At 41.3% G+C, this 26,820-nt stretch overlaps 9 protein-coding genes across 9 annotated transcripts; 3 read left to right on the forward strand and 6 right to left on the reverse strand.

The window, feature by feature from the left end:
* Window positions 1-123: 123 nt before the first annotated feature.
* BDB00DRAFT_846252 (acetoacetate-CoA ligase) lies at window positions 124-3,013 on the reverse strand. Its single transcript, XM_053125139.1, has 6 exons — window positions 2,814-3,013; window positions 2,482-2,712; window positions 1,553-2,386; window positions 774-1,477; window positions 634-672; window positions 124-540 (listed from the first exon to the last, which is right to left on the reverse strand). The coding sequence occupies exons 1-6, from the start codon at window positions 2,932-2,934 to the stop codon at window positions 445-447; spliced, it is 2,025 nt and encodes a 674-aa protein (XP_052975182.1). The 5' UTR covers window positions 2,935-3,013; the 3' UTR covers window positions 124-444.
* Window positions 2,900-4,694, forward strand: BDB00DRAFT_846257 (Alpha/Beta hydrolase protein). Its single transcript, XM_053125140.1, has 6 exons — window positions 2,900-2,923; window positions 3,051-3,441; window positions 3,534-3,603; window positions 3,682-3,703; window positions 3,850-4,030; window positions 4,096-4,694. Exons 2-6 carry the CDS (start codon window positions 3,364-3,366, stop codon window positions 4,585-4,587), a joined length of 843 nt encoding a protein of 280 aa, XP_052975183.1. The 5' UTR covers window positions 2,900-2,923; window positions 3,051-3,363; the 3' UTR covers window positions 4,588-4,694.
* On the reverse strand, window positions 4,535-6,122 carry BDB00DRAFT_846261 (uncharacterized protein). Its single transcript, XM_053125141.1, has one exon. The coding sequence runs from the start codon at window positions 5,932-5,934 to the stop codon at window positions 4,705-4,707; it is 1,230 nt and encodes a 409-aa protein (XP_052975184.1). The 5' UTR covers window positions 5,935-6,122; the 3' UTR covers window positions 4,535-4,704.
* A 2,380-nt stretch (window positions 6,123-8,502) lies between these two features.
* On the forward strand, window positions 8,503-9,472 carry BDB00DRAFT_884691 (uncharacterized protein; the record flags this gene model as incomplete). Its single annotated transcript, XM_053128350.1, has 5 exons — window positions 8,503-8,641; window positions 8,726-8,803; window positions 8,913-9,046; window positions 9,227-9,287; window positions 9,396-9,472. 5 exons carry the CDS (start codon window positions 8,503-8,505, stop codon window positions 9,470-9,472), a joined length of 489 nt encoding a protein of 162 aa, XP_052975185.1.
* A 2,822-nt stretch (window positions 9,473-12,294) lies between these two features.
* BDB00DRAFT_771675 (uncharacterized protein) lies at window positions 12,295-12,939 on the forward strand (the record flags this gene model as incomplete). The annotated part of the gene is made up of 2 exons (XM_053119983.1): window positions 12,295-12,473; window positions 12,558-12,939. The coding sequence occupies 2 exons, from the start codon at window positions 12,295-12,297 to the stop codon at window positions 12,937-12,939; spliced, it is 561 nt and encodes a 186-aa protein (XP_052975186.1).
* Window positions 12,940-14,509: 1,570 nt separating this feature from the next.
* On the reverse strand, window positions 14,510-16,267 carry BDB00DRAFT_771696 (kinase-like domain-containing protein; the record flags this gene model as incomplete). Its single annotated transcript, XM_053119986.1, has 6 exons — window positions 14,510-14,897; window positions 15,008-15,188; window positions 15,305-15,332; window positions 15,445-15,696; window positions 15,830-15,911; window positions 16,008-16,267. The coding sequence occupies 6 exons, from the start codon at window positions 16,265-16,267 to the stop codon at window positions 14,510-14,512; spliced, it is 1,191 nt and encodes a 396-aa protein (XP_052975187.1).
* Window positions 16,268-16,567: 300 nt separating this feature from the next.
* BDB00DRAFT_771663 (alpha-L-fucosidase-domain-containing protein) lies at window positions 16,568-17,970 on the reverse strand (the record flags this gene model as incomplete). The annotated part of the gene is made up of 2 exons (XM_053119982.1): window positions 16,568-17,448; window positions 17,514-17,970. The coding sequence occupies 2 exons, from the start codon at window positions 17,968-17,970 to the stop codon at window positions 16,568-16,570; spliced, it is 1,338 nt and encodes a 445-aa protein (XP_052975188.1).
* A 5,523-nt stretch (window positions 17,971-23,493) lies between these two features.
* BDB00DRAFT_771644 (uncharacterized protein) lies at window positions 23,494-23,778 on the reverse strand (the record flags this gene model as incomplete). Its single annotated transcript, XM_053119981.1, has 1 exon — window positions 23,494-23,778. A coding segment is annotated over one exon (285 nt), but the record flags the coding sequence as incomplete, so codon positions are not given.
* A 685-nt stretch (window positions 23,779-24,463) lies between these two features.
* BDB00DRAFT_791527 (uncharacterized protein) lies at window positions 24,464-25,321 on the reverse strand (the record flags this gene model as incomplete). The annotated part of the gene is made up of 4 exons (XM_053121045.1): window positions 24,464-24,473; window positions 24,700-24,994; window positions 25,069-25,113; window positions 25,291-25,321. The coding sequence occupies 4 exons, from the start codon at window positions 25,319-25,321 to the stop codon at window positions 24,464-24,466; spliced, it is 381 nt and encodes a 126-aa protein (XP_052975190.1).
* Between the last annotated feature and the right edge of the window lie 1,499 nt (window positions 25,322-26,820).

The raw sequence follows: 26,820 nt of genomic DNA on the forward strand, positions 1-26,820 counted from the left end.
ACTAGCTTCAATCGACATTTTTTCAAGAACAGTCAGAGAGAATCCAGGCGATCTTCATTATCAATCTGTCTCAAGGTGTGTAATTGAACGTTCGACTTATACATAGAAATAGGCAGAGGATGCTTTGCAATTCAATGAAGAACCACACTTTGAGTGGTATTTCAGTAGGATAATTTTTAATTCTAATTCTTGAGCAAACTTACGCAGCTTTCCTGCAGATGGATTCACCTGTTATGGTGAATTATTCTTGTGTTGAACGGATTAAGAAACAAATTTTAGCTGCATGTATTAGGCACAAATTTTTTTGGATGGTGCTGTGCCAAAGGGTTTGCTGCACCATCACCATATAAAATCTAAGCATTTTTTTCTTTCCTTATATTTCCTTCTATTTTGCATACAGCGACGTACGATCCAACGGATTTTTTGCAACGACAAATAGTAAGTTTACTGTGCAAGGGCAGGAATGTTATAGTACAAGGCAAGGCTATCGGGGTTGGACAGTGTTCCCGTGGGTGTCACCTTTTGACCAGAGATGATTTTCTATTATTGTTGATAGGTCGCGTAAGGATCGAACGTTAGATTGTCACTGTCATATTGTGAGAAAATATTTTACTGATCATCTCTATGTCTTACCTTGACCGCTACTTCGACCTTTTTGCCATTGATAGTATACTATTTACATCGTCGTCGTCGTCAAGGTTAGCCATTCACTTTTCAACAGAAAGATATACACCGTGTTCTCTTTACATAGTAAGTCTAACAGAAGTACTTACCGGGATATCTTGGATAGCAAGCACGAACGCAGGCACATGTCGCGGGCTCAGCTGAGCCCGGATTGTCGTCTTAATCTTTTTGACAAGCTCATCCGATAATTCTACGCTTCCTTTTAATTTAAGAAACAAGACCACACGCTCATCATCTTCATTGACGATCTTCTGACCGACGCACAAGGCATCCTCGATTTCAGGGAAGCGGTCCACAACATTGTAAATTTCGGCACTACCAAAACGGACGCCATTTGGGTTCAAAGTGCCATCGGATCGACCCAGCATGATTACACCGCCAGTTTTGGGGTTCAACCAGACATAATCGCCATGATACCAGATACCATCATACATGCTGAAATAAGCATTCTTGTACTTGGCTCTGGTGGTGTCATCATCACCATACATGTAGACAGGCATACAGGGGAATGGAACCGTGCAGACCAGATCGCCAGCTTGGGCTTGCACAGGCGTGTTGCTATCCGCCCAAGCTTCGATTTTCATTCCCAGATTGATGCACTGGATTTCCCCACGGTAGACTGGCAAGCTGGCATTGTATCCCGCAAATAACGAGCAGATGTCTGTGCCGCCCGTGATGCTGCCCAATCCAACATCCTTCTTAATGTGATTGTAAACAAATTCATAACTCTCGGGTTTTAAGGGTGAGCCAGTCGAGTAAATGGCCTTGAGTGTATCCAGTTTGCATTCATCCACTAGTTAATCACAAATATGCGTTATTATCCTTTCTCTTGACCATCATGACAGGGCAAATGGAAAAATTCACTTACTGGGATGCACACTGGCTTCTTGCAAAGACTGGATGTATTTTGCCGAGGTACCAAAATGTGTAATGCCCAATTCATCCACCAACTCCCATAGGGAAATGGGCGCTGGCTTAAACGGGCTACCATCCCACAACACGAGCGTGCATCCAACACTCAATCCAGCTACCAGCCAATTCCACATCATCCAGCCGGTCGTGGTATAATAGAAAAAGACGTCGTCGGGATGCATGTCGCCATGGATAATGTGTTCCTTCTTCAGCTGCAGCAACAAGCCTGCGCCCGAATGCACAATGCATTTAGGTAAACCAGTGGTGCCCGAACTGAACATGATAAATCCTGGATGGTTGAACGGCAACTGTTCAAAGGGAATCTCCTGCGGCAAGTGTTTCTCGGTGTCCAAAAATTCTTTCCATGTAGTGGACTTATCGCCGAATTCTTGTTGGATAGTAGCCTTGACGTCGCGGCCGTTATCGACAAATGGAATAATCACGACCTTTTCGAGCGAAGGCAAGCCTTGCACCACAGGTTTGACCTTGGGGATATGGTCCAACCTTTTGCCATTGTAAACAACGCCATTGACCGAAATGAGGACCTTGGGACTGATTTGGCTGAATCGATCAAGGACACCAGTGGCACCGAAATCCGGTGAAGTGGAACTCCAGATCGCGCCCAAGCTTATTGTGGCGAGCATGGCAATAATGGCTTCGGGACAGTTGGGAATGTAGGCTGCTACTCGATCATCCTTTTGGACGCCATGTGCTTTCAGGGCCATGGCGCATTGCAAAACTTGGTCGTACAGTTCGGCATAAGTGATTGAGCGGCGACTTTGGCCTTCACCTATAATCGTTCATACGCGTTTTTTCTTAGCGTGCTATTGTCATAATTTAAGAGACCATCATAAGAGGAAAAGGGAAGGGTGTAATATAGTTTACCAGTGCTAATGATAGCGATTTTTTCAGAGCTCTTGCACCACAACAGGTTCTCAGCGAAATTTAAACGCGCACCCTTGAACCATTCCGGGACGGCATCCATCGGCAAGGATTGATCCAAGATATCAGCGTCGGTTGACTTGACAGAGGCAATTACATTGGTGTAATCCCATACGGTTGACCAGAAAGCAGGTGCATTGTCTACGGACCATTGCCATAACTCTTGGTAGTTTTCTATTACAGACAAGCATGTGTCATGATTGAATACGCGATGTGGGGCAAAGAGTGAGAGGGGATTCTCACATGATAGTATTTATACAAAGAAAAGAACTTACGCAGCTGCAAGTTGAACTTGGTGTTGACATGGCGACGGAACTTTGCCATCTCTGTATCCTCAGGATGAGACGGCTTCCAGAGGCATGGTGGATCCACGGTCAGGCTTGAGGTAGAGGTCATTGTATTGAACGGTTTAGAGGAAAGCAAGAAAGAGAAAGATGGATAAAACAGGACCGTGGGACTTTTTTTTTCAAAGCAGCTTATGTATCCAGTGCTGGTTTCTCTTCCCAAAACAGAAGCTGGCGGTGCCTGAATATCTGCCACGCACTTGAGTTGCGGGGTTTGGTATAAAAGCAAGCACTCACTTTTTCTGTTCTCCTGGTTCCTGCCTTTGTTTCTAGTACTTTTTGACATTTCAAAGACGTTTGTAATAATGGCACCATCTTCGACGTTGGTTGAAAAAGGCTATGTTGACGTGGCAAAGAATGGCCGCGAATCAAAACCTGTAAATATTTACTATGAAAAGCATGGCAATGGGCCTGAAAAAGTTCTCCTCGTAATGGGTAAATCTCTAGCTTCTCTCTTGTTCTTACTTCATGCAGCCCGTATATGGACCTCAATTTTCTGCTTTGTACTGTAATGGTTTCTGTAGGTCTTGCTACTCCATGTGCAGCATGGGACTTTCAGGTAGCATATAGTGATATTGAAAATATATCACGTCGCTTCTAACTGACTAGCTAACTGTCATTGCCCATTTATTTTAATGACAATGATGATAGGTTGATCACTTGGCTCGTAGTGGCAAATATACAGTAGTGATTTTCGATAACCGTGGCATGGGTCATTCTGGTAAGCTTTCATACTATTTTGTTCTTCACTGAAGAGAGAAGCAGATAGCCAGTTCTGATGATGATACAAAAACGATAGATTCGCCAATGGGTCTGTACTCGTAAGCAGTAAATTGCAGTAGTCAGCTTTATTTGATCGTGTTTGGGGTAATCCCACATGTGTCAAGAACGCCTTACTAACAGATAAACAAACAAAAAATTGCGGATGGGGTTGCGCGGGCCTACGTGAAAAATTTGATAATGGTAGAACTTCACAAATGGCTCAAGACACCCTTATCCTACTTGATCATTTGAATTGGACCTCGCACGTGCACGTGAATGGCGTTTCTATGGGAGGCATGATTTCTTTGGAGTTGGTGGATGCCGCACCCGCCCGATTTGCTTCCTTGACGTTGACCAGCACTACCGCAAAGCGAAATATACCCACCGTAGGTCTTTCAAGGTGTCATTGGCAACAAAGTGCGATTAAAACTTATACGTGTCTGTTCTCTAGTGGGCAGCCATTTCTGCATTATCCCGGATTACCTTATTTTATAGCGACCCACGCGACAAGCTGAATGCAGCCATGGAGCTAGTGTATCCCGAAGCATGGCTTTCACAGAAACCAGAGAACCCGGTCAAAGCTGAGGAGTACGGTACCAATCGAGAAATGGCGACTGCCAACTTTATCAGTCATGTACGGCGGTCAAAACTACAGCCATTGCATGGTAACTTGGCCCAGACTGCCGCATGCTTACGACACTCGTTTTCAGATGCTCGCTTGCTGAAAATCAAACAGAATGGGCTGCCCGTGCTGGTCGTAACAGGCACGTGGGATAACTTGGTTCGTCCTCAGTACTCGTATCACCTAAAGAAGGTCCTGGATCCTCGGTTTGAATTGTTTGAAGGAAGTGGCCATGCTATCCCTGAAGAACAACCCGATCGTTATAATGCTTTAATTGATGAGCACTTCACTCGTGCTTCTCTCAAAGCGGCTAAATTGTAATAGTGCTTAATAATAATAATGATAGTAGTAGTAGTAGTAGTAGAAATAGTGGCCATTAGGTTTCACTTATAATGTATTATAATTGAAGATATATCGTGACATTTATTCATCACATAATTAATGATAATAGGCAGGGGAGAAGTCGGGTGAATATCCATAGTGGAGTCTTTCTTGTTCGGAAGAAGAATAAGATTCCTGTTGTCGTAGCACGGATTCCAGTCTGGATAAAGTTTCGGAATAGGCGATGGATGCGTCAGGCACGTGTGCTTTGCGTAAAAAGTAATACAGCGCCGCTGCCTTGAGTGTTTGTCCATTAGCCAGATACGTGTGGAGGATAGGGTCCACTGCTTCCTTGTGTACCAACTTGGGTGCAGTCCGGGCAACCAACAGCATAGCGCGATCTGCTACGGCTGGGTGTGTTGTATGAAGCGTTTCGGCTGCTTGGGCAATGATCCACGCCTGCTGGGTCGTAGGTTTGTGTTCCAATAATCGTAAAGCATCCTGCACGACCTTTGCCATCACATCACTTGTTGCTGACTGATGATGGTTTTGTGGATGTAATAGCCATTCCATGTACAGTGTATAGATACCCCATCCCGGCTTGATTGTATCCGCATGTTGCACAATATGTCGCCATAAAATATCCACTGCATGTGCCTCATCCGCCTGAACATAATATTTGAGCATGACATTACAGTCGAATGCAGTTCGTAATCGTAAATCCAGATACTGCATTTTCTCCACATAAAATTTAGCCTTGTCTATATTGCCGGCCTTGACATACGCTTGTACAAGATACGTAAATGTTCGTGTCGTCGGCATCAGTGTTGTTAATTGTGTAAACACTTGTTCAGCCTTTTCCAGAAGTCCGAGACGTAGGTACGATCGTATCAAACGATTATAAAGTGCAACACTGCTGAATTGATACTGATCGAGTTCGTTCCAGAGCTGATTGAGTGTTGCAGCATCGGTTGCATTGTCCAGTGATTGTTTCAAATGCTGTAGCTGGTCGAGTGTGGGAATTGTTTTAATGATATTGTCTTTGTTGCTGTTGATTTTGCTGGATTGGTTTGAAGGTGACGATGAGGTTAAAATAACTTGTTCAATAATGTTGGAGTAGGATTTAGCGCTTTCGTCGGATTGTTTGCCGAGCTTTTGTCGAAATGCAGAGGTAATGCCAAGGTATAACTTTTCTTCTTCTTTAGGACTTAGGAATTTGCGGAAAAACCAGTTGCGTCGCGTAGTGCCAAATCTCACACATTGTGTGGTGCTATTGTTTTTATGCAAGCGTAGAAATAGTTGACCGCGTTGTATACTAATGCGTCGCGATAATTGTAAGCCGCTCATTATTTGTTGAAATTGTATAACGTATGTGGTGTGTGTGTCTTAAGTCTTAACGTGGGTTGACGAACAGCTGATATTTGAAATGTCGGAGAAAGCCAATTTAGTCGTTTTTGGGCTTGGGTAACATGAATGAGGTTGGTCAAAATAATTTTTCCACAAATGTAGACAGTGTATTAGTGATGATTTCAATTGTTTCAAAACAGTCATAGAAAATAGATTTAAGTATTATCAGATATCACGCGTGAAAAATGGAAAAAGGGAATCGCTTACAGCTGGGTGAGGAGGAGTGACACCAAGCAGCTCATCTTTGACAAGATTTTGATTTCTCTGCCGGCTTGAGAATAACAAGCTCCTGATTTCTCTGTGTTTGAACCCAGACGAGAAACGACGCATTTTATATTCTTGCCGTTATTATATGCCCTTGTCACCAACTCGCCTAGCATTGATTAGCCCTTCTTCTCCTTCCTTCTCCCTGCTACTTACCGAAGTCGAATTCGACTCAGATTAGCGATATAGAAAAGAAAATCTTCTGAACGTGAGACATAGGGCGAGTTCTCTGCGATGGAGTCATAATCCTCTTGGATTTCGGCTTTCTGCCGATTTTTGTTTTCTAATTTATATTTCCAAAAGACACCCGTCTCCGCACTTTGCATTGAAAAAAGCTAAAGCCGCTTCTCTTGTTTTTGAAACAGCTATCAACAAAAAGAGGAACACCCAACAAGCAAGACCAACAAGTGAAAAGATTTAGATTAGTCCTGTCACAAAAATCTATGAATTTGGATGAATAAAAGTCTTCTGTTATTATAGTACTGGGAGTGGGATAAAGACAAATACAGTTGTACCCCGGTTTTTGCAACCCCTGGTTTTGCAATTCCTCGTATATCTGCAACTTTTGTTGAAGAATCCCAAAAAAACTTAGTAGTTTCGCAAATTTGCAACTTGCAAATGAGTTTATACGATTTGCATGTTATCGGGGTAAAAACAGCTTCAATTTTTGCAATATCAACTGAAAGAAGCATCTGTTGCGGATTATGAGGAATAAAATGATGCGGTTAGATGTATTTATTGTCGAAATACATAAAAATTATTATTTGGTAGTTGAGCCAGTAGAATCGGGACACATATATAGCACTGATTGGATTGAATCCACAAAAGAAATGGTGAAGATACTGTATAAGAAAAAGGGAACACACTACATATAGATATAGAAATAAAATGTTTGCTCAAAGGAGCTTTTAACTACATATCGAAGAAGTCATCAAGGGATGATTGTCGGGAGATTGATTGCTGCCTGAGACTCTCTGGAATCCTACGCAAAGACTTCTTTAAGTCGTAGTTATGATATCGATATTATCCAAAAAGCTCAAAACTCCTCCAATTGCAACCTGTTTTTCCTTCGACGTTGGCCCTGGAATAGGCGAATCAGCGCTTTGGTCCACCGCCCGCTCAAGTGCTCGTCGTACGTTCGATCCTCTTGCTTGGATGTGAACTTGTGGAACGATTTTGTCATGCTTAAAATAGCTAATAATTATCAAACCACTAGACAGCTTCAATGAAAGAACGGTCTTATATATGCAAGTAGTAACATCTAGAGCTGTATGAATATTCCCAAAGAACGTATCGTACATCATATCTGACAGATAAACAATGGGCTAGTGTTAATAGGATGACTTATCCAGTGTATACTTAAAGCAGAATTGTTTACCCCGTTACTTGCAAATCCTCACTTTTTGCAAAAAAAAATCGGAAAACCCTCGGTTGCAAAAACCGGGGTACAACTGTAAGCACTTTTCAAACTTAATGCCTGTCTGTGCTTCATTGTCATTCATTTACTGAACGAGTATCTTCGATATGTCATTGTCTGCACCCAAAAAGTATATGACATATTTGTCAAAGCTCAGCTTTATTGGATATTAAGGTCTAATTTCATTGGCTCGCCCAGCCTCATACGTACTATTGTAGTCATGCCCCCACACCTTACTAGTATGATAATATGCCCGCTCATGCATTTTGAGCACATATAAGACCAAACCATTTCTTACGAATAAAAACACAGAACTCTTTCTCCCGTTATTCTCGTTTGATATTCTTTTGACTCCGTTTTAGTCGAACCGACCGTTGCGAATACATACTGTATGTAACGAACCCAGAAGCCTATCCGCTCGTTCAAGAAGTCTCTGATATTGATGGATTATATGGATTTTATTAGCATCCCCATAAGACTATAATCTTTGTAACAGCTTGACCGTACTCAAATTATCTTATTATTCTGTTTGATTGTGCACACGGTATCTACTCGTTCCCTTTCCTTAAAGATGACTTCTAGTTGTATATGAATCTTATATGTATATTTCTGTTTTGGCAGTTTGTGACGCCTTTCCGATCTATTTGACTTTACAACACTATTCCTGCCCCGTTTTGCATATATTAGGTGATCATGAACTCAAATCAGCTTGATAGGTGCTGTGTTTGCTGCATTATCTTACTGTGTGTGTGACACAAGCCACTCTTAACTTTGGGGTGCCCAAGGGGCGGCATTGGTGTGCTCTGAAATATATACAAATATTTGAAATGTCGAAACAGCTCTCCACTCTTCAACGGTTGAAGTTAATTTACAAAACGAGTCGTTTTCCTTGGAAACGTCATGTTATGGTTGGTTGGGATTTAGCTGGCAACGAATATTGGGAAATGCCAAACCCTAACCATCCCGGTACGTTTAACTATATTTATTTTGTCATTACGCATGTATATACATGTCCCTGCGATTTATGCATTAACAGTACTAATTATATAGCGGGTCGATGGAAACGTTGGGTTCAAATGAAAGAAAATGACGGTGACATAGCTATTTTTAAAGAAAATGATCTTCCAGGTTAGAATAGTTATAAAGAAACGTGTTTATGCATATGTGTATACGTGATACTCGAGGTTGTAAAGAATGAGGCTAAAAAGTAAAAAACGCGTTATACACGTCATTTTAGTACAATGGCAAGCATGGCTGCGACATACACGATATGAACCACCAGCTAAGGAAGAACTTATTAGAGAGCAATACCGCTTGGCCAAATTACAGCAAAAAGTTCGACAGCTAGAGGTTGAAGCGGATGAAGAACGAGTAAGTGCAATAAGATGTCTGAGCGGAATCGAGGGGATAAAATGTTGCAACTTTACGATTCTTCATGTATGTTTCTGACACATGCTGTGGGATTAGAAACGAATTGCTGCTTCCGAAGTAGTAGAACAACCTAAAAAGGTAGAACGACAGATGCCATCAGGACAACAAAGACAACAAAAGGCAGAAGAGCAAGAAAAAGAACCATTGCAGCAGCAACAGAAGGAGGGGCCTGATGTAGCTGGTAAGATCACGAGCTCATTTGATGCTGAAGAAACGTTGAACAAAGAAAAATAGGAGTGTAGGTATATATAGACGCGTTGCTGACCGCCAGCAATTTTATATAATTTAGAAGGTTCACAACCGGAAGGTCAAGGTGAAACGTTCGTACCTGGCTCATGGATGCCGACTAGCTCTCGTCGTCGTTAGCAAAATCATATTTACATGTACAAATACAACATAACCACGAAAAGTCACATTCATAACAATAAGTATTACATTGATAAAGCACTTTTCACTCATGCCAAGGTGGGATAGTCATCCATCCATCATTATCTAGAAAAAGAGCTGCTCAGGAAGGGATAGAAAGAGGGCTGTTGATGACGTGAATTATATATATATATAAGGGAAAGGGTTGGTAGGAAAATTATGCGATGTTACAATAAGGAAACAAAAGGTGGATTGGGATGGTACTATATAGTAATTAGTTGCAGTGACACTGTATAGCATAGATGTATGCGAACTTTTTAATTAAATATTCACGCTTATTGTTAGATGCCAATTTAGTAGCATCTGCATGTAAAAATCGGCATTTTAAAGTTAATGCTTTTAAGATTTTAGACAACCACAACAAAAGATACTCATCAGAATCCATTTGGGTGAAGACTCTCTTCAAAAAAAGGTCTGGCTCAAAAAGGAAACGCCATCTTTATTTCGCTAATGTTATAGCCTAGCGATCAGTGACATTATTAAACTTTTAGCCGCGATAATAATAATGAAACGAAACGGATCAAGTTGTTGAACATTTAGTGCCAACGGGTTCATATTTCTCAGCGGCGAAGCGGGGCGGGGTCTTCTTCGCTCGTTTGCTGACGCGAAAAGCGCACCAACAGAAAGGCCACTAACTAATAAGCAATAAAAAACTTTTTTGAAGTAGAGCGAAAACAGGTAACACAACCCGATCAAGCAATTCGGATTTAGGTTATGTAAATCCCTTTTTCGGGATGGGGGTGGGGGTGGGTGTACGATGTGCTTGTATAGGAAGGAGAGGAAGAAGAGTGACTCATGCAAAAACCTTAAAACATTCCATGCGGTTCTGCTCACATTGCCATGTAATTTGAGCTTTTATTATTGTAGTGTAAATATATGGTGGCAGACACGGGGAAATTCCCTGGCTCCTTCGGTGTAAAATTTTTATTCTGCTGCATTGTGAGGTTACACAACGAGCAGCATCCGCTTTCAACAATAAGGCATCTGTTCATATGCTCTTTGTCTCGATCGCTCTTACAAGTAATCGTACAATAGCAGTGAAATAATATGATGCTATTTCGATCTATCGAGCGTATTACACCAATTACGTTGGCGGTTTCCAAACATGGATGTGGTTTGTGCTACATTCCATTTTTCTTTTGCTTTCTTTTATCGTCGCCTGTACATTCATCTTTGGACAGCAACACCTACTAAGTGCATGTCAGAAGGGTTTATTGTTGGTAGTGTTTGTCCAATAGCCCAAGCTGGACTCTCTCTGCAGCCACGGTAATATGCATTTCTATACGCACATACATCATTTAGCCTGTTTCTGATTCTTGTGTGATACATGGCATCAGTGGGGAGAAAGAAGGGGGGACGATGGCAGTGAATATTGTGGAGCAACGCTCCCAATCTCTTCTTTTCTTCTGCTTTGGAGCCTTCTCCTGATCCCCAAGCTCTGTTGGCATTCAACTTTCTTTCACCCTCTTTTCCAAGAAGAAGTACATCGATACTTTGTATTGTGGGAAGAAACACAGTTTCATAGGGAAACGTGTCGAGTTGTGCGGAAACGATTCGTGTCTGAGTTTCTTTTATATGACGACGAGGATGGGTGAGAAAGAAAACCCTAAAACAGAAAAAGCCGAAAGAGACCAAGCAAGCATGCAAGCGTGGGCACAAACTCAGTGGGTTGCCTAATTATAAATGTGCGGCAGCATCTGTCGTGGACAGAGTGAGAGTGAAAGAGTGGCATTATTTATATTGGAGCTGTGCTAGGTGGCTGCTCAATCTGCAAGTCCAACGTGATGTCGCTGGTGTACGGAAGCCAATGATGATGATTACTAGGTAGGCTTAGTAGGTGAGTGTGGAGGTGGCAATTTGATGGGGGGGGGTGGTTGTGGGTGGGCATATAATAAGCTGAGCAAACAAAAAAAAGTAAGTGGATGAGTTTCAAATGAATAAAAAAGAGGTACGAGCACCCACCCACACCCCCTTTCTTTTTTCCTGTTTCTTCCGCATCCCCGTATGCGATGACATTTTCACAGAAGAACAGACCGCCTTCTCGATTGTTTTCATGGATATCCCACTTTGCGCGTCGTAGCAGCAACAGCGATGACGGCAGCAGCATCGTCTCCTCTCCACAAGTCATCACACCCACCACAACTGCCCCTCCATCGCCACCGCCACCCCAACCAGCACCACCGCATTACAACCACAACCAGCATCTCCAACAACATCCTCTCGATAACACCCTCATCATCAATAACAGCAACAATACCAGCCAATTTGAAGAGGACGACGATGATGCTAGTCAACGACAACACCCGGATTGCAACATAGCAACAACACCGACCTTGACTACCGCCCAACCCATCAACGTACCTCGACCCTCAATCACCTTGTCCGTGGCTGGCACCATTGACGATACGCTTTATTCAAGCTCGGGCGGTTCGTCCGACTCTTCGTATTCCCAATTTCGACGCGGGCGTCGACGACCATCATCCACAGTTAGCTTCCGTATCGACGATCCATTGGCACGGCTCGGCACGAGTTTCCCCGAAAGCAATAAACACACTCCTTCTTCGATCCGCACCTCCCCTTCAAGACCAGCTTCAGTGTTTTCATTACCGACGCCTAATACTCGGATGAGCCGAGATGAGCCAAGACCTCGGTTATCATGCGACGTCGTTGAGTTCCAGCATCATCATCATCATCATAATAGCACTAGTGGTAGTAGCAGCAACAGAAAACATCATCATCATCACAGCAACAGAGAGAGACCCATGCCGCCGGCGCCACCACCATCACCGCCACCTAGCGCCCTGCCCAAAGATAACGACTGGCCACGCGCCGATCGCATGATTGTAAGGCAGGAGCTGATCAAATTGGCTCTGGACGGATTATTTTGCAGCCCGCTGGATCTGGCTGATTCTTCCAAAGAACGAAACATTTTGCATATTGGGTAAATTACAATGACTATTCCTTTTCGCTCGCTATACACATGCGTTACCAATGGCGAGTCCACTAACTGGCTCATAACTACTAGATGCGGGAACGGATCATGGAGTATGGATATGGCAACCAAGTACAAGCACTGTTGGGTTTTGGGGATCGATGACCGCGACGTATTGGATTCCAGCAGAGCCACACCCCGCAATTTCCGTTTTCTGAAATCGTCACACGGTATCCTCCATCATCTTCAAACGCTACCCGATAATCATTTCGATTTCATTTACGGCCGTTTCCTGATCTTTTCATACAACCCAGACCATTATCGCGAGATTGTGCAAGAGTGCTGGCGTCTGTGTCGATCGGGCGGCTATGTCGAGATGATGGAATTGGACATGCGGATCTATGGGAGCCCGGTGGTGGGTCCAATGACGCACATGTTGAACTCTCAAGGTAAAGACTCTGCACATAAATTTTAGCGGGAATTAGAGGAACAAAGATGCATTACATGCATGCCGTGTGTGTATGTTTGTGCATCTTTGGTCTTTTGCTGGATGTCCTTTTTGATGCTTACAGAGAGTTTTACTGCATTCTTGCTGACGAAATATTTATTTAGTCATCCATCTTATGGAAATCCGGTCGCTTGATCCGCATTTCGCACGTTATTTGCAGGACCTATTCTTCTTCCATGAACTGGTTGAACAGATGCATCAGCGCCACGGCGATGCCTATCATGCCAAATATACGTCATTGCCACTAGGTCTGTGGGGAGGCAGGATTGGCACCATTTTCTTAAACGACCTACGCGACCTAATCGAAACGATTCATGCACGAGAACAGAATGACTATGACCCTTGGACCGATCGGCGCTTGAAAGCAATGCTCGAACGAGTTGAGGAGGAATTCGAAACACATTGGGCTTTCATGAACCTTCATCATGCTTATGCGCAGAAACTGTAATCGTCATCCATATTCCTCTCTATATTTTGTCCCAACTCACACACACATATTCCCGCTCCATCATGCCATTCCATCGTACATAACAGAACATCATCATTTCTTTATTATTATTTTCTCAGTTTCTATTATAACTTTTTTTTATTAGTCTTAGTCTCCTAGTATTACAACCAACCAACCTCTATTTTTTTGTATATTGCCCTTCTCCTCCTCAAATCTTTCTTTCATAAGAAAAAATATACCCACGATTACAATAGCGTTTTTGTACGTTAAATGCGCAGATACCGGCTCCATAGAGTGTTATGTGATTGTGTGAGAAAATGAAAAGTGCAATAGGAGTTTAATGTGCAGAAATATTTTAAAGTTAAAGAAGGGTTATCATTACAGGTGGAGGGAGCCGCTGTTACACAAATTGTGTCATTTTTTCCTGATACAAAATCCGACAATACGTCGGGTGTCACTCCAACGGCATTCAAGGTTCAAAAAAATGCATCATAGGTACATCGCGTTTCTATTTTACCTTTTTCTTCCGTTTACCAGGGAACCACAGTAAACCAATGATAGCTCTCCATCATCCATAAGCTTAAAAACACCCTAAAGCTGTGCATATATGCGCGATCACTTGTTATGATGTTGTTACATACTTAACTTCGTCACTATGGTTTAACCCTCAGTGATTTCATCACTATGCATCATGTGTAGTGGAATGCTCGCTAGATGCGTTAAGAAATTATACTAGTTGATACTCTAAGCCAGTTAACCTTATCAAATGGCTAAACCGTCTAGTTGAATAAACACAACATGTATTTTATTACTCTCCTCTGTAATGAGTGTCATTGCACCAAGCCAGTCCCCTCCATATCATTTCCACACCATTCTGTACAGAAACGAAACTGGTCATGCACGTGTGTAATGTGTAGCTGTGTGTACAAATGTAGTATGATCGAATAGGGGGTGTTGTGTACGTCTGTTTTGGGTTTAAAAAATTGTAATAGGGGACCAGAAATGACAGTTGACAGATTAACAGGTAACATAGAGAGGGAAGAGTAATATTTCAAGACATAGTTGTCAAATCCATCCATATATCCATCTTTATCTACGGTTATTACTGCGAACACGTCGTCGATCATATTCATGCGATGCTTCATATTTCGGAAGTTCCGAGGGTTTCGCCGGTGATGGACTAGTATAGAAATAATCGTGATCCAGTGCATCCATAGCCGTTAACCGTTTGGTATGATCCAACACCAATAATTTATCCAACAAGTCTGCAGCCAGCGGATCATATTTGGAAAACTCTTCTTTTACACGACGAGGAGAAGTCTCAAAATTGTATTTGTTTGCTTCTGGTAAGCTATGATATCCAGGCCAGTTTGTGTGGTTTGGTGAGCCGCATAGATGAAATATACGTCGTAACTGATCAGTATCATCTGTGCCTTGCAATATTGGTCGTCCTCGTAATAACTCGCCCACGATACATCTAAACCATAAAAGAAAAAAGGCGTCATATCTGACCGTAAATATTTCTTCTACCTTCTTTCTCTTCTCTTAGTCTGTTTGCCGCTGTATAACGTGCTCGTATATTCTTACCCTACACCCCACATATCAATGGCCGAAGTATAGCGGCGTTCACCCAGGAACAATTCTGGAGGACGATACCAGCGCGTCACTACACAGCTTGTATATTCCTTGTCTTCATCTTCAATGCCACGCGCCAAACCGAAATCCGCAATTTGTAATATGCCTTCGTTATTGATAAGTAGATTGGCCGCTAATTATGAAACATAATAAACATAGCTACAATTAGTGGCCTTTCTTCCTCTCTAATTGCACATCTGCAAGATCACTACTGTCACTTGTCGTATCATTTCTCCTCCAATATCATACCTTTGATATCACGATGTAAAATTTTGTTCTATCCAATATGAAGTTACAGCATAATGAGCTTTTTTTAAACTTCTCTTTTCATCATATACTATGATTATTGAAAGATACCCAAACACACACATATACAGAACAAAACTTACATGATGGAGATAGGCAGTGCCTTCAAGTAATTGTTTGACATAAGTCTTTATTTGCGGGGTAGTCAAGCGCACGGATGGATTTTCCAATAGGCCAGCCAGATCGTGATCCATGTAAGGGAACACCATATATATACTGCCCTGTTCCTTTTTAACTGGATCTCCACGCTCCACAGCTAAATCAGTCAATGGTACGATATTCTTGTGATGTAGTTGTTTTAAGATCTTGATTTCGCGTATTGCAGTAATAGGTATCTGCAGATAGTAGTTGAAAAAAAGACATGTACAAAGTGTTACTATTAGTACCAGTGCATAGTCTCCAGTGTACCCCCTCCCGAGCTTTTATCCACCACAATAGAAAGAAGAATAGATTCAAAGAATTACTTACGCCTTCTCGTTCATTATGCATAAGAATACGCTTCAACGCAACTATAGCACCGGAACTTTTGTGGATACCCTTATGCACCTCACTAGTAAAGGAAGTGTTATATATGTCGGTAATTGTTCGTTTGACAAATCATTGATATATTAATTACAAAATTGAGCAAAACACAAAAAGGACATACCCGAAAGTACCTTCACCTAATTTATGTTGTAATTGATATTCAGTGATCTTGGAAGATCCGCCAAATCGTCGTCCATTTTGTGATTTATAATGAGGAGTAAATCGTCCATAAGCCGGTGAAGCTGATAGTGAAGCTGGTGACGCGGTATCTGTTGGAGTTGCTGCAGCTGCTGTTGGTTGTGATGATCCATTTTGTGAAACTTTTACTTTGGGGTATCGTTCATCGCTATGAGCACTGTCATCGGTGTGTGAACGTTTCATAACGGTTCTAAATCAAAAGGATTTGTGCTCGTTTGTGTTGAATGCTGCTTGCTGTTGTAGAAAAGAAAGCAAGCTATGCTGAGCTTGTATTATTGTCCTTCTGGAACAAATTCGCTGTGGAGGGCCTCTTCCACTTCATATCCGCACTGATTTTAATATGTCATGTAAAATTATACTTTTAAGCGAATGTTGATGTTGTTTGTTGTGTAGACACTCAATAGATACAGATTATAGATGTTTGTTGAGATAGGGAGAGAGAGAGTGGGTGTGTGTGGTTTGTAAAAAGCTTAAATGAACAAATTACAACATCTTAAACACCCAAACATACTTGCTAGCCTGGATAACCTGTTCTGAAATCTGCAATACGACCCGGTTTTGCAGGTCTAATTGCCATGGCACATGAATACTCTTTCCAGTCGTTACGCTGGACTCGATTTTAGGCACCGGCACCGGGATGGTGAACTCACCCTGTGGAGGCTCGTCAAGGATAAACATATAAAACGTCCCATCCTCGGCCACTGTAAACCTTAACCTGACCTTGTTTTGCTCTACACCATTTGGCGCAACCCAATAGCGTGTTGTATTAAACAGACACTCTGGTCCGACATGATCGATCCATTCGCCCATCTCCGCGAGCTTGCTGGCCATGGATTCAACCACTTGACCGTACATGTCTGGTCCAATATTTAATAGCAGATTGCCACCCTTGGCAACGACATCTATCAACTCTCGCAAGAGCGACCCTGTATCCGCATATTGATCTTGTCGGGTGGCTTGATTATATCCAAACGAATAAGGATCAATCCCCCGTGTCGCTTCCCAGAACCGTGATGGTGCATCTGCATTGGATTGGTACTCGACTGTGGTGAAATCCGAAATACCGTTGCCGCACCGATCATTAATCGCCACTTGACGTTTTTGTGATGCAGCACGGTTGAAATAAGGCGCTTGCCAGGCAGACGAATTATTGATGCCTCCAATATCGCACCAAAAAATATCAGGCTCATGATACTCAATCAGTTCCAAGGCTTGTGGCACTTGATGGTCATTGACAAAGTCTCGAATTGTTGGATTGTAGCCGGTGTATGGGATCATCTTGCCTGTATACGGGTTCTTGGGTGGTCCGTGCCAACCAAGCGAAACGTCTCGGTACTCTGGATGAAACCATTCTGGCAATGAAACTGTGCAACAGCATAGCTTAAATACAAGCTGTTCTTTCGTCTCTTCTTTCTTATCTATTACTTACAATAGAGTCCTCGTTTGACATGTGCATATTCCGGTTGTTTGGCTGCTGTCATTATGGCATCGACAAAATCTCGTTTGGGTCCAAGATGGACTGATGACCGCTCCGATACACTCGTATTCCACAGGGCGAGTCCGTCGTGATGCTTTGTGGTGAACACAAAATAACGTGCACGTGACCGGGAGATCAAGTCAAGCCATTTTGTTGGATCGGGCGTATTTGGTAACTTGGGGATAAAATCATCGTAGTTGAAATCCTCACCATACGTCTCACGATGGTACGAATAAGTCGGCTCATGGTTCATTTGCCACCAATACCACTCGCTGTATTCCTTTCCGACAGGTGCCCATGCAGGTACAGAATAAAGGCCCCAATGTATGAAAATTCCAAACTTGGCGTCCTCCAGCCACTGCGGGGCTTGATGTTGCTGTAAGGAGGACCTTAAGAATGTTATGCACATATGCATGGCCGTGATTAGCATCAACAACACTATCGTAGCTATACATAGTTGTCGGCGTCAAATTAAAAAACCTACTGTGTCGGTTCATAATGAGCAAGTCCTAGCTGCAAAACGAACGATGCATCCTCTTTGCTTCTCGTGATGTGCACGGTGATGTCGTTCTTTCCAGCAGGCGCGCCGACATTAATCACTGCAATATGACCTGGTGCCAATTTGGACATTGATACCTCTCCTCCTCCGTTTTTGATACTGACTCGAACATTCTTGACCGTTTCCGGTGACGCGTTATGCACCCGGACACGAACAATCTGTCGGCCTTGGTCATCCCATAGTTGTGCGGGTCTTGCACTGACAGCGTGAACCCCTGGATCGAGCGCTTGCACGGCGAAGATATGGATACGGTCGTCATTGGGTAATTGTATCGCACGGATTGCTTTGGATGGGTCGATAAAGATGGGGATGGCAAAAAGGGCACCGATGTTACCATTACTGACTCGCCAGGGTACGCCCAGAGTCCTGTCGAGTACCTGGTCCAGATGGTCCACTTGCCAGTCAGGCACATCCATGCGTGACACACTCGTCGTGCTGTCCTGGTAATGTACAACAAGCTCGGCGTCAAGCCCTGGTCCATGGGACGAAGACGCGAGTAAGTAGAGTGCACCGCCAGCCTGGATTTTGGAGAATAACAGTGGGATTGTTTGACCTTGGGCAATAACATTGTCCTTGGCTTGGCCAATATGGGTTTGAAACGCCAGCGTGCTGCCTGGGATGCTCACTGTGGTATAGTCTGCATTATACGTTCCATTAAGCGCAAACGAGGTGCCCATTTGATCAAAGTCACCGCCTGTGCCGCATCCCCGGTTGTTAAGCCATGGATAGAGTTGTGTTTCGGTTGTAGATGGAGGTGCAGCCCATACACAGACGAGCAGGGCCATCAGTACTAGTGTTACGCATCCTGCAGCCATCAGTCGTCGTTTTATGCTTTGCTGCTCTGCTTGCTTTTGCTCTTGCTGCTGTAATTGACGGTTATAGTAATCGTCGAAAAAAGGCGATGTGATAGAAGTAGAAGAAAGAAGAGGGGCGGACTCATCGTGGTGGTGACGATCATACGCATAATAGGAATCTTGCTCGTTGTCGTGCTGGTCGTCCCTCCGGACGACAGGAATAGGAGCGGAGACGGACATAATTAGCTAACGAAATATGCAGCAGTTTAACGATCCCCCCTTCCTGTGACAGACGGGAGTTTAGACCTTGCGAGAATTGGGCGAAGATGGACAAAGTAGTTTAACGCTAGCAACACCACCAAATAACGAACGGCCAAAATGAAAAAAAAAGGGGGGGCGGGTGTGGGGAGAGGTGTAAAGAAAGACGTACGGAAAAAAAAGCAAGAAAAGAGTATCGATGTGACCTGGTCATTATACTGTGTCAAATCCATCATGTGTCCTTTTGTAACAGACAGGCCAAACCTTATCACTTCCTTTGTTTTCTTATATAAAAAACGCCATCCAAAGCAATCTATACTGTTTTATGTGTACAGTATACGTACTAAATTTACAGGTACCAGCAATACCCGTGTTGAATTTTACTTTTTTTGATAAAACGACAATCCAATAGTAAAACAGCGTTTAGAGAATTATGGTGATGAAGCGTTTTGTATCGGTGATGCACAATCACGCTGTTGCCTTTAATGGTTTGTTTGTGCCGTCTAAATACACAGCTCCTGGTACTCTAATCTGCAGCACGCATACTACTGCACAAATCCCACGCTCTTGCAGCGGCGGTAATCTTGGTCGCTGCTAGCTGTAGCTGTCATGCCCCAACAAGATGGTGCTATAAAGTTACGTGACCTCCTCCCTGTAGCTTTGCGTTTTTGATTGAACAGAGGATGTAAGTCACAGGATCGTAAAAACGAACTCACATTATATCTCTAAAAGTACAATGAAAAATAAACGTGGGGTGTATGCACCACCACCACGCACCAGACCACACAGCTGGATTGCGCGCGAATATCATGATATTAACAACAAAACATACTGCTATGTAATACCTGTTACGACAGTGTTTCAATTGGACAGTGACGAGCTGCTACTGTACATCATGTGTACAGTATATGTAAGTATTATCCAACCCGATCGAATGATTGATGATGGGACTTTCGGTTACGATTTATGGCGACGAGATATTTTTCAAAGAGAAACTCTCACCTGGTTTACATATTTGTATGTGTTGTGCTGTACGTCTTTCACAAAAATGAAAGTAATAATATGTAAGTAGTTTTTGGTCAGAGTTTTGTGAACTCATCGAAGTACAAAGCATTTCACGTACCCACAGTGGCTAAAACGAAGTGTTTAATCTATTACAATTAGCATTTCAAATGTTTTACTGGTTTGTACTTCTATATATAAGGTTTGCCGTAATGCTAGCCGACTTGCTTGAAGTCGTCAACAGAGCTTTGGCAATTGCTCTCGCTGCCTTCACCCCCTGATTTACTGCCTGCCTCTCAAAATGTTCCTTTTATTCAACTTTTTGCGATATTACCACAACCCGATCTGGTAGACGATTTATCAGAGTTACTTGCTAGCCAATGACGGCTCTTGATCTGATTTTGTGTCTCTGTAACACACCGTTGATGTACATTCTACAGAAATGCATTACCATAGTGAGTAATTCCCCTCTGAGTCTACTGAGAAAGATAAAGTGTTCCGGATTATGGGCTCTTTGGTAGCTTTATCCATCGCGTTGGCGTTGAATGTTGCTTTTAAAATGCAGTATCATATGATCCATTCCTGCGCTTGATGATACATAGTGTTTTGAGGATCTTTCTTTAACGGGCAGTAACCAATCTCGTGTACTATGAGCTTATTGTCGCATAGTTATTACAAATCTACCAAGGAAGCAATATCTTTTGGGCGCTATAATTACTCCTTGAACTTTGGTTCAAAGCGTTCGAATGTATGGATAGGATCCTTTAATATCTCCGACGGAGCTTTCTCAATTTTCCACAGACTGTGAGAAACAAATACGCTGAAAGTTCGCGCAGATTTGAATCGACGTAAAGCTTTAAGAACAACGGGTCAAAAACGCTCGCAGAATGTAGCAGCAGCATAATTCTGCACTGAAGTTTGAAGACCTCAGAGTATTACACTAGTCAATTTAATTACTGTACCGTATTGAAATATCACTTGCTGAATAATAGAATATACTACTCATAGCTACATCAAATTCAGCCAAAGGTACATGGTTACATTCGGCAAATCTGTGGTGTAACCATTTCTACCACTGTGCTGCATAGGAACTGTAGCTAACCGCTAAAGAGTAACAGTCCACAAATAATAACATGTACTAGACAGGGTAATTGCTTCAGCAAGGGCTTCACCAGAGCATGTTGAAAAGCATCAACAATATGCACTAGTTTGTTTCGTAGTCAGTGTCACAAAACGGCAGCGATTTACATTGGCAGCACATGATAGGTTGAGGAAATAATTGGAAAATTGAGAGCGTCCTTTTCCTCTTCAGGATGTGTTTCACTAAACATTCATCATCGGTCTGTTGGACTTTTTAGCAGCTCTATCTTGACAACGAGCATTGCGTAGAAGCGAGAACATATCTTTTACAACGGTCCACGAGCTGTTCATCATTGCTTACATGCTTTGAAAACGATGGCACCCTGTCTTTGCTTACATGGAGCTCTTTTTAAAAAAAATGTATATATTAACACACGGTGGGTGGTCATCGGCACTGTAATTCGATCCAATGGTGTACTGTATGTAACGGTAGCATTACGAGCTGCTTAACTTCGCAGTTACAGTACCACTCACCAAGAATTACTTGATCTAGGCAGTTACGCATCATGCATTTAGCCTTTCAATAATCTTTTGTTAGCAGGCCAAAATATCTTGGCTCGGGCTCTGTTCCAATTTCGAGTGTGCAAAGCAACCGTCTTGGCTGCTGCCCATGAAAATGCAGAGTGCACGGACAACACCGCGCCCGACGCACCTTAAACTCGTGGTAAAACATGTAACTGCTTTTGCTGCAAAGACTGAATTGTTCCTTCAAATCGAAGCCGTAGCAACAGTGGCATATGATTAACTACTTGTATTCGCTTTGGTTGATCGCAGTGCAGTCTTGGAATTTGAGTTGTTTTTGCTTCTAATGTGCACCGCCGCACGATATGTAAATCACAAGGGAATTCTCTGTCTTGTCGTCGTCATTGCTCTCGAGAACGAGAAGAAACCCCGTTTTTTTGTGGAAGAGGAAAAGGGGGAGGAGTAGGAGGACAAGGAAGGCGATGAGGCGCTTAAGGTAGAAACGAGGTAATTGTTTCATGAAGCGACTAAAGTCGAATATACACAATTGGGGGAGGGGTTCCCAAAAAGCCGTCTGATCCTAATCTTGCAGCTGGTCATAGCTTTCAACATGACCGCAATTGCTGTGTGCCAAGACGGCTCGCATCGAAGTGTTTATATATCATATCCATAGTAACTGATACATGCTCACTAACCTTTTAATACAGTACCTGAGATAATTAAGAGCGAAGCCTTCCCGTAATCACAAACCTAATCAAAAGCGAGCTGAACCTGTGCTTACACTTGTGCGCAACAGTCTTCACCTTTATTCGAATCCGGTCGATCCTGTTTTCTATACTCTAATAGTTTTGAATACTTCTCTTCTTTTTGGAAAGTCCATTAGTGACTTGTTCAGCATAGAATAATCATTTAATGCAGCAGTTTATCTGGTAAATAGGCCTATTCCAATCCGGTGACAACGCAGTGGTCAGTAAAGTACAGTAATCATATTGCTTGATTCAGATACTGGGTTACAGTATAATTAGCCGTTGCCCATCAATCGTGGGTTATTGCCTCCATCGCTGATAGTTTTTTTGCAAATGGCATTCCAGCATGTACTGTTTCATAGTATAAATATACAAGAGTTAGATATACCTATTGAACAACAACGAAAGGAAAAAAATCTCACAGAAAAGAACCGACATCTGTGTCATCGAGCGATGTTTTTATGCTGTGGAATGAGGTGCTTGAAGACGGTAATTTATTTCAAATAAGGTATCAGATAGGGAGATGAGGTGGAAATTATGAACTAATATATGACGTAAGGTTGATGGGATGATATAGGGGTAGTTCAGTTTTTTTTTGTTTTTTCGATGACGATGACGATGACGGTGATGATGATGATGATGATGATGATGGTGACGGTGATGATGATTCGGGAACAAAGGTTGTTGGGAGCATCCAATCACTTACAGATCGCAGCGATTCTAGGTTGGTGTTACTTTTTACAAGTATATTCCACGTTTGCTCCATTATATATAGTCCAGATAAGGCCATTTTAAAGAGTGGAACAATTTTTGTGATGTAGTCTTCAGCGCAGCTTCGATATTCCAGTGCTTTCGATCGTCGTACTCTGGCAACATAACCTTGTGGGCAATCCATTACCAGCATTGATATTTTGCAGCCTGGAAGTTGCAAAAAGTTAGTATCAATAGACTAATATAAACACAGCCAAGTTTCACTGACCGTTGATGACGAAGCCGAGCATTTGAACTTGATGCAATGATTTTTGTGAATATGCCACTTGGCTCAACATATCATGCATGATTAACGGCATTTTGGTCAAGCTGTCCTTCATCTCTTTGGTCTGATCTTCGTTCTTTCCAATCTCGACACACCCCACTTCTTTTCTGTTTGCGCTGTAAATCACGTCAATTTTACGGCCAACCCGACGGTTCGTGGCTGGTTCGATGGCTGATATGGATCTTTTCTTGTTCAAAGCATCGGCATTAGCCTTACTCGAGCCTTCACTCCTGTTTTTACATTACATCGTAAGCGCACTTTATTTTGAAGTGTATAATAACCCTGTTTTTTGCGAATCTTTTGATTTACCCTTTTGCTGTGATGCGAGTGCCTTTGACGATGGTTTTTATGAAACCCCACACTTCATACAATTGGTCGTATTCAAGCATGTTGTCCATGTCGAGTTTTCTATTGTCGTACAAGAAAATTCTTGCAATTCGACGACCAACCATGCTTTCAAAGGCTCCTTTATGGGATCATGACACAATTTGCAGCCGAATTCATACGCTTCAGACAGAGTTGTCTACAAATTAGTAGCGCAATGTTTAATTTATGCAATAATGCTCATTACTGCGACTCTTATTTTTTTCTTAATAGCTTTTCAATATCGCTCAAGATATCAATTAATTCAGCATCCAATGCGGGGAATAGCTTAGAACCAAAATTTTCTAAAGCATCCAGATTTCTACCCGAGAAAACATCATCCCAATTGTTATCGCTGATGTCCAATGAGTATTGTTGAACCTTAAAAAAATTCGTAAGTTCTTAACTTACGGAGTGCTTCTTTTTATGGTTCTTTTTCAAAGAAGAAAAAGGTTCTGAATTCTCAACCAAAATTTTAATTTTGGGTATTACAGAATTCATAGATAATTGTTTTTCCATAAATTTTTTTTTAATTTTTTGTCTTAGTAAAAACTATTATCCAAAAAAAATAATTATTTTTTTCAAAGAAATTAATTTTAATTTCGAAATGATATATCTTTTTAAGAAATTAACTTTAAAGATTTTTATTTATTAATGATGCTCAATATGAGTGACTGGGACGGACTAAAAAACATAAACATTCTGTGATGAGTGCTCTATTCCTCTATATAACGCCTTTTTGATCTTATACAGACAAAAGGTCTGTTGATTTTAATACCTATTGATGGTAGTTGCACTGTTTCGCAAGTCGATGACAATCTGGTCTATGATCAGCGGTGCTTCATCAGACCGTTCCAGGCTCCAGAAATTCTTTTTCGACAACTGTCCTAACTCTCGCGAAATCCTTTCTTTGTCCAGAGTTGTCAGTTTTACTTTGAGGGACGTCGATCCGGGTGATTTAGTCGTTGGGTATGATGCTTTCGAGCATTCCCTGACTGCGATATTGTCTGCCTTGGGCCGAGCCAGCTCCACCATTTTCAGTGCTACAGCTGCCCAATCAGGCTTCTTGCGCCCTTTTGCCTTTACAAAAAAGCATTAACTTTTTGAAACTTGGTCACAATACTCGGTCTACAAGATGTATACTTACAACATCCACCTTTACCCATTGCACAACCTTCCCATACAGGTTGGTCTAGGTTTTTTCGAGCGCGTCCCCCAAATACGAGTTCTGTGCAATAAATTCGACATTTTTGTCGATGAAGTGCTGGAAACTGGGTGTGCTTGTAGTTTTTAGATAGTTCTCGACAACTGCAGTATATCATTAGTGTCTCATACTCCAAGGCAATCTCCTTAGATTCGTGTCACTCACATGCTTCTGTTTCCTTGGTAACGTTCGTCATAGTAATAGTTTTTGCACAGAGAATGGGTTTAACATGAAACAGTTATTTACATATCCTCCTTTAGAAGGAAAGAAAACAAACATACTTCTTTCCTTCTAGATAGGATCTTATTCAGACATACCTTTTTGTATAAGTATCATTATTTAATGAGAAACTAAATGTCTTTATTTTTTAAAAAAATAGTATTATTTAATTGATGCTATCTAATTTTATTAATTTATTAAAAAAATGTTTACAAAAATGTCTTTTAAAATTTTAGCGATCGCCCTATTCTCCCTTCGTATCCTGCGATTAACTTTAAACTTAGTTTGGGTTATTTCTAGTTATTGGTTTAAAATACTTATTTATAGATGTAATAGATTATTACAAACTTATTATTCTTTATTATAGAATAATATTCTATCCATTATTAAGTTTATTAAACATAAGTATTACTATTCTATAGATAAAAATCATTTTAGATTTGCATCTGTATTTTTAATTCCTAATATTCTAGTTGATTCTATTCATCTTTATTTTATAGAATTTATCCACTTCTTAAATGATAATCTTTCTAACATTTTTACAGGCTCTTTAGGTTTGGTAGTACTAGGTTTATTAATTTATATAAGTTCTGCCCCTAATTCATCTAATACAAATCCTTCATCAAAAAATACTTTTAATGTTAATTTTGGAGATGGAGGTGTAGGGTCAAATAATCATCCATCAAATAGTAATTCTAATAATGATAAACTAATTACTTCTCCTGGAGTTGCTGCGGGAATTATTTCTGGAACAACAATAACTGCTGCAGTTACAATTGCAAAAACAAATCCTAGAAATGGATTGTTTTTAGGTATTGTTGGTACTATTACTGATTTTGCTACTTATGGATTAGGTGAAATGATGAATCATAACTATGAAGAAAAAAAAATGAGAGAAATGTGTAAAAGAATGTATTATCACTCTATTGGAAGATCTAGTAGTCCTCCACCAGATGGAAACTTCAAAATTAATTCTCCAAATGAAAATAATAATAATTTTGTAGAATTAATTTCAAAATTCATTGAAAATCCACAAGATGTATTTAATTTATTAAATGAATATTTAGAGGTAGTGATGGAAATCCTACTCCTATTTTAATTTTATGTGTTTGTCTATTTACATTTATTAGAATTCTTGGTTGTTTCTTTTTAATTATAGGTATGTTAAGTAAGCTAATTAAAATTGAAGAACGAGAATTTATTAAGAATAGACCTTTATTATATAAATTAGCTTGCCTTATTATTTCATTAAGAGATTGGAATAATTTTGTAATATTAATAATTATGTTTACAAACTTATTCTATATTTTTAGCGGTTGCCCTATTTTCCCTTCGAATACCTGCGATTTAAACTCTTTTACAGAGCTTATTTCAACTTACATCAGGATTAAAACACCTGATGGTTTAATTACTAGTAATATCTGGATTAATACTTCAGATAATTTACTTTTAGCTTTATTACCTTCAGTGGTATGT

Source organism: Zychaea mexicana (genome assembly GCF_025766255.1).
Source record: "Zychaea mexicana strain RSA 1403 chromosome Unknown BDB00scaffold_99, whole genome shotgun sequence".
NCBI lineage: Eukaryota > Fungi > Mucoromycota > Mucoromycetes > Mucorales > Lichtheimiaceae > Zychaea > Zychaea mexicana.

Bases quoted from the DNA above. Each gene is read 5' to 3' on its own strand.
- BDB00DRAFT_846252 (XM_053125139.1), bottom strand. From the start codon at position 2,934: ATGACCTCTACCTCAAGCCTGACCGTGGATCCACCATGCCTCTGGAAG. The intron at 2,387-2,481 runs GTAAACTATATT...GAACGATTATAG, and splicing joins AATCGCTATCATTAGCACTG to GTGAAGGCCAAAGTCGCCGC. The intron at 541-633 runs GTAAGACATAGA...CAACAATAATAG, and splicing joins AGGTCGAAGTAGCGGTCAAG to AAAATCATCTCTGGTCAAAA.
- BDB00DRAFT_846257 (XM_053125140.1), top strand. From the start codon at position 3,364: ATGGACCTCAATTTTCTGCTTTGTACTGTAATGGTTTCTGTAGGTCTT. The intron at 3,604-3,681 runs GTAAGCTTTCAT...CAAAAACGATAG, and splicing joins CCGTGGCATGGGTCATTCTG to ATTCGCCAATGGGTCTGTAC. The intron at 4,031-4,095 runs GTAGGTCTTTCA...TCTGTTCTCTAG, and splicing joins CAAAGCGAAATATACCCACC to TGGGCAGCCATTTCTGCATT.
- BDB00DRAFT_846261 (XM_053125141.1), bottom strand. From the start codon at position 5,934: ATGAGCGGCTTACAATTATCGCGACGCATTAGTATACAACGCGGTCAA.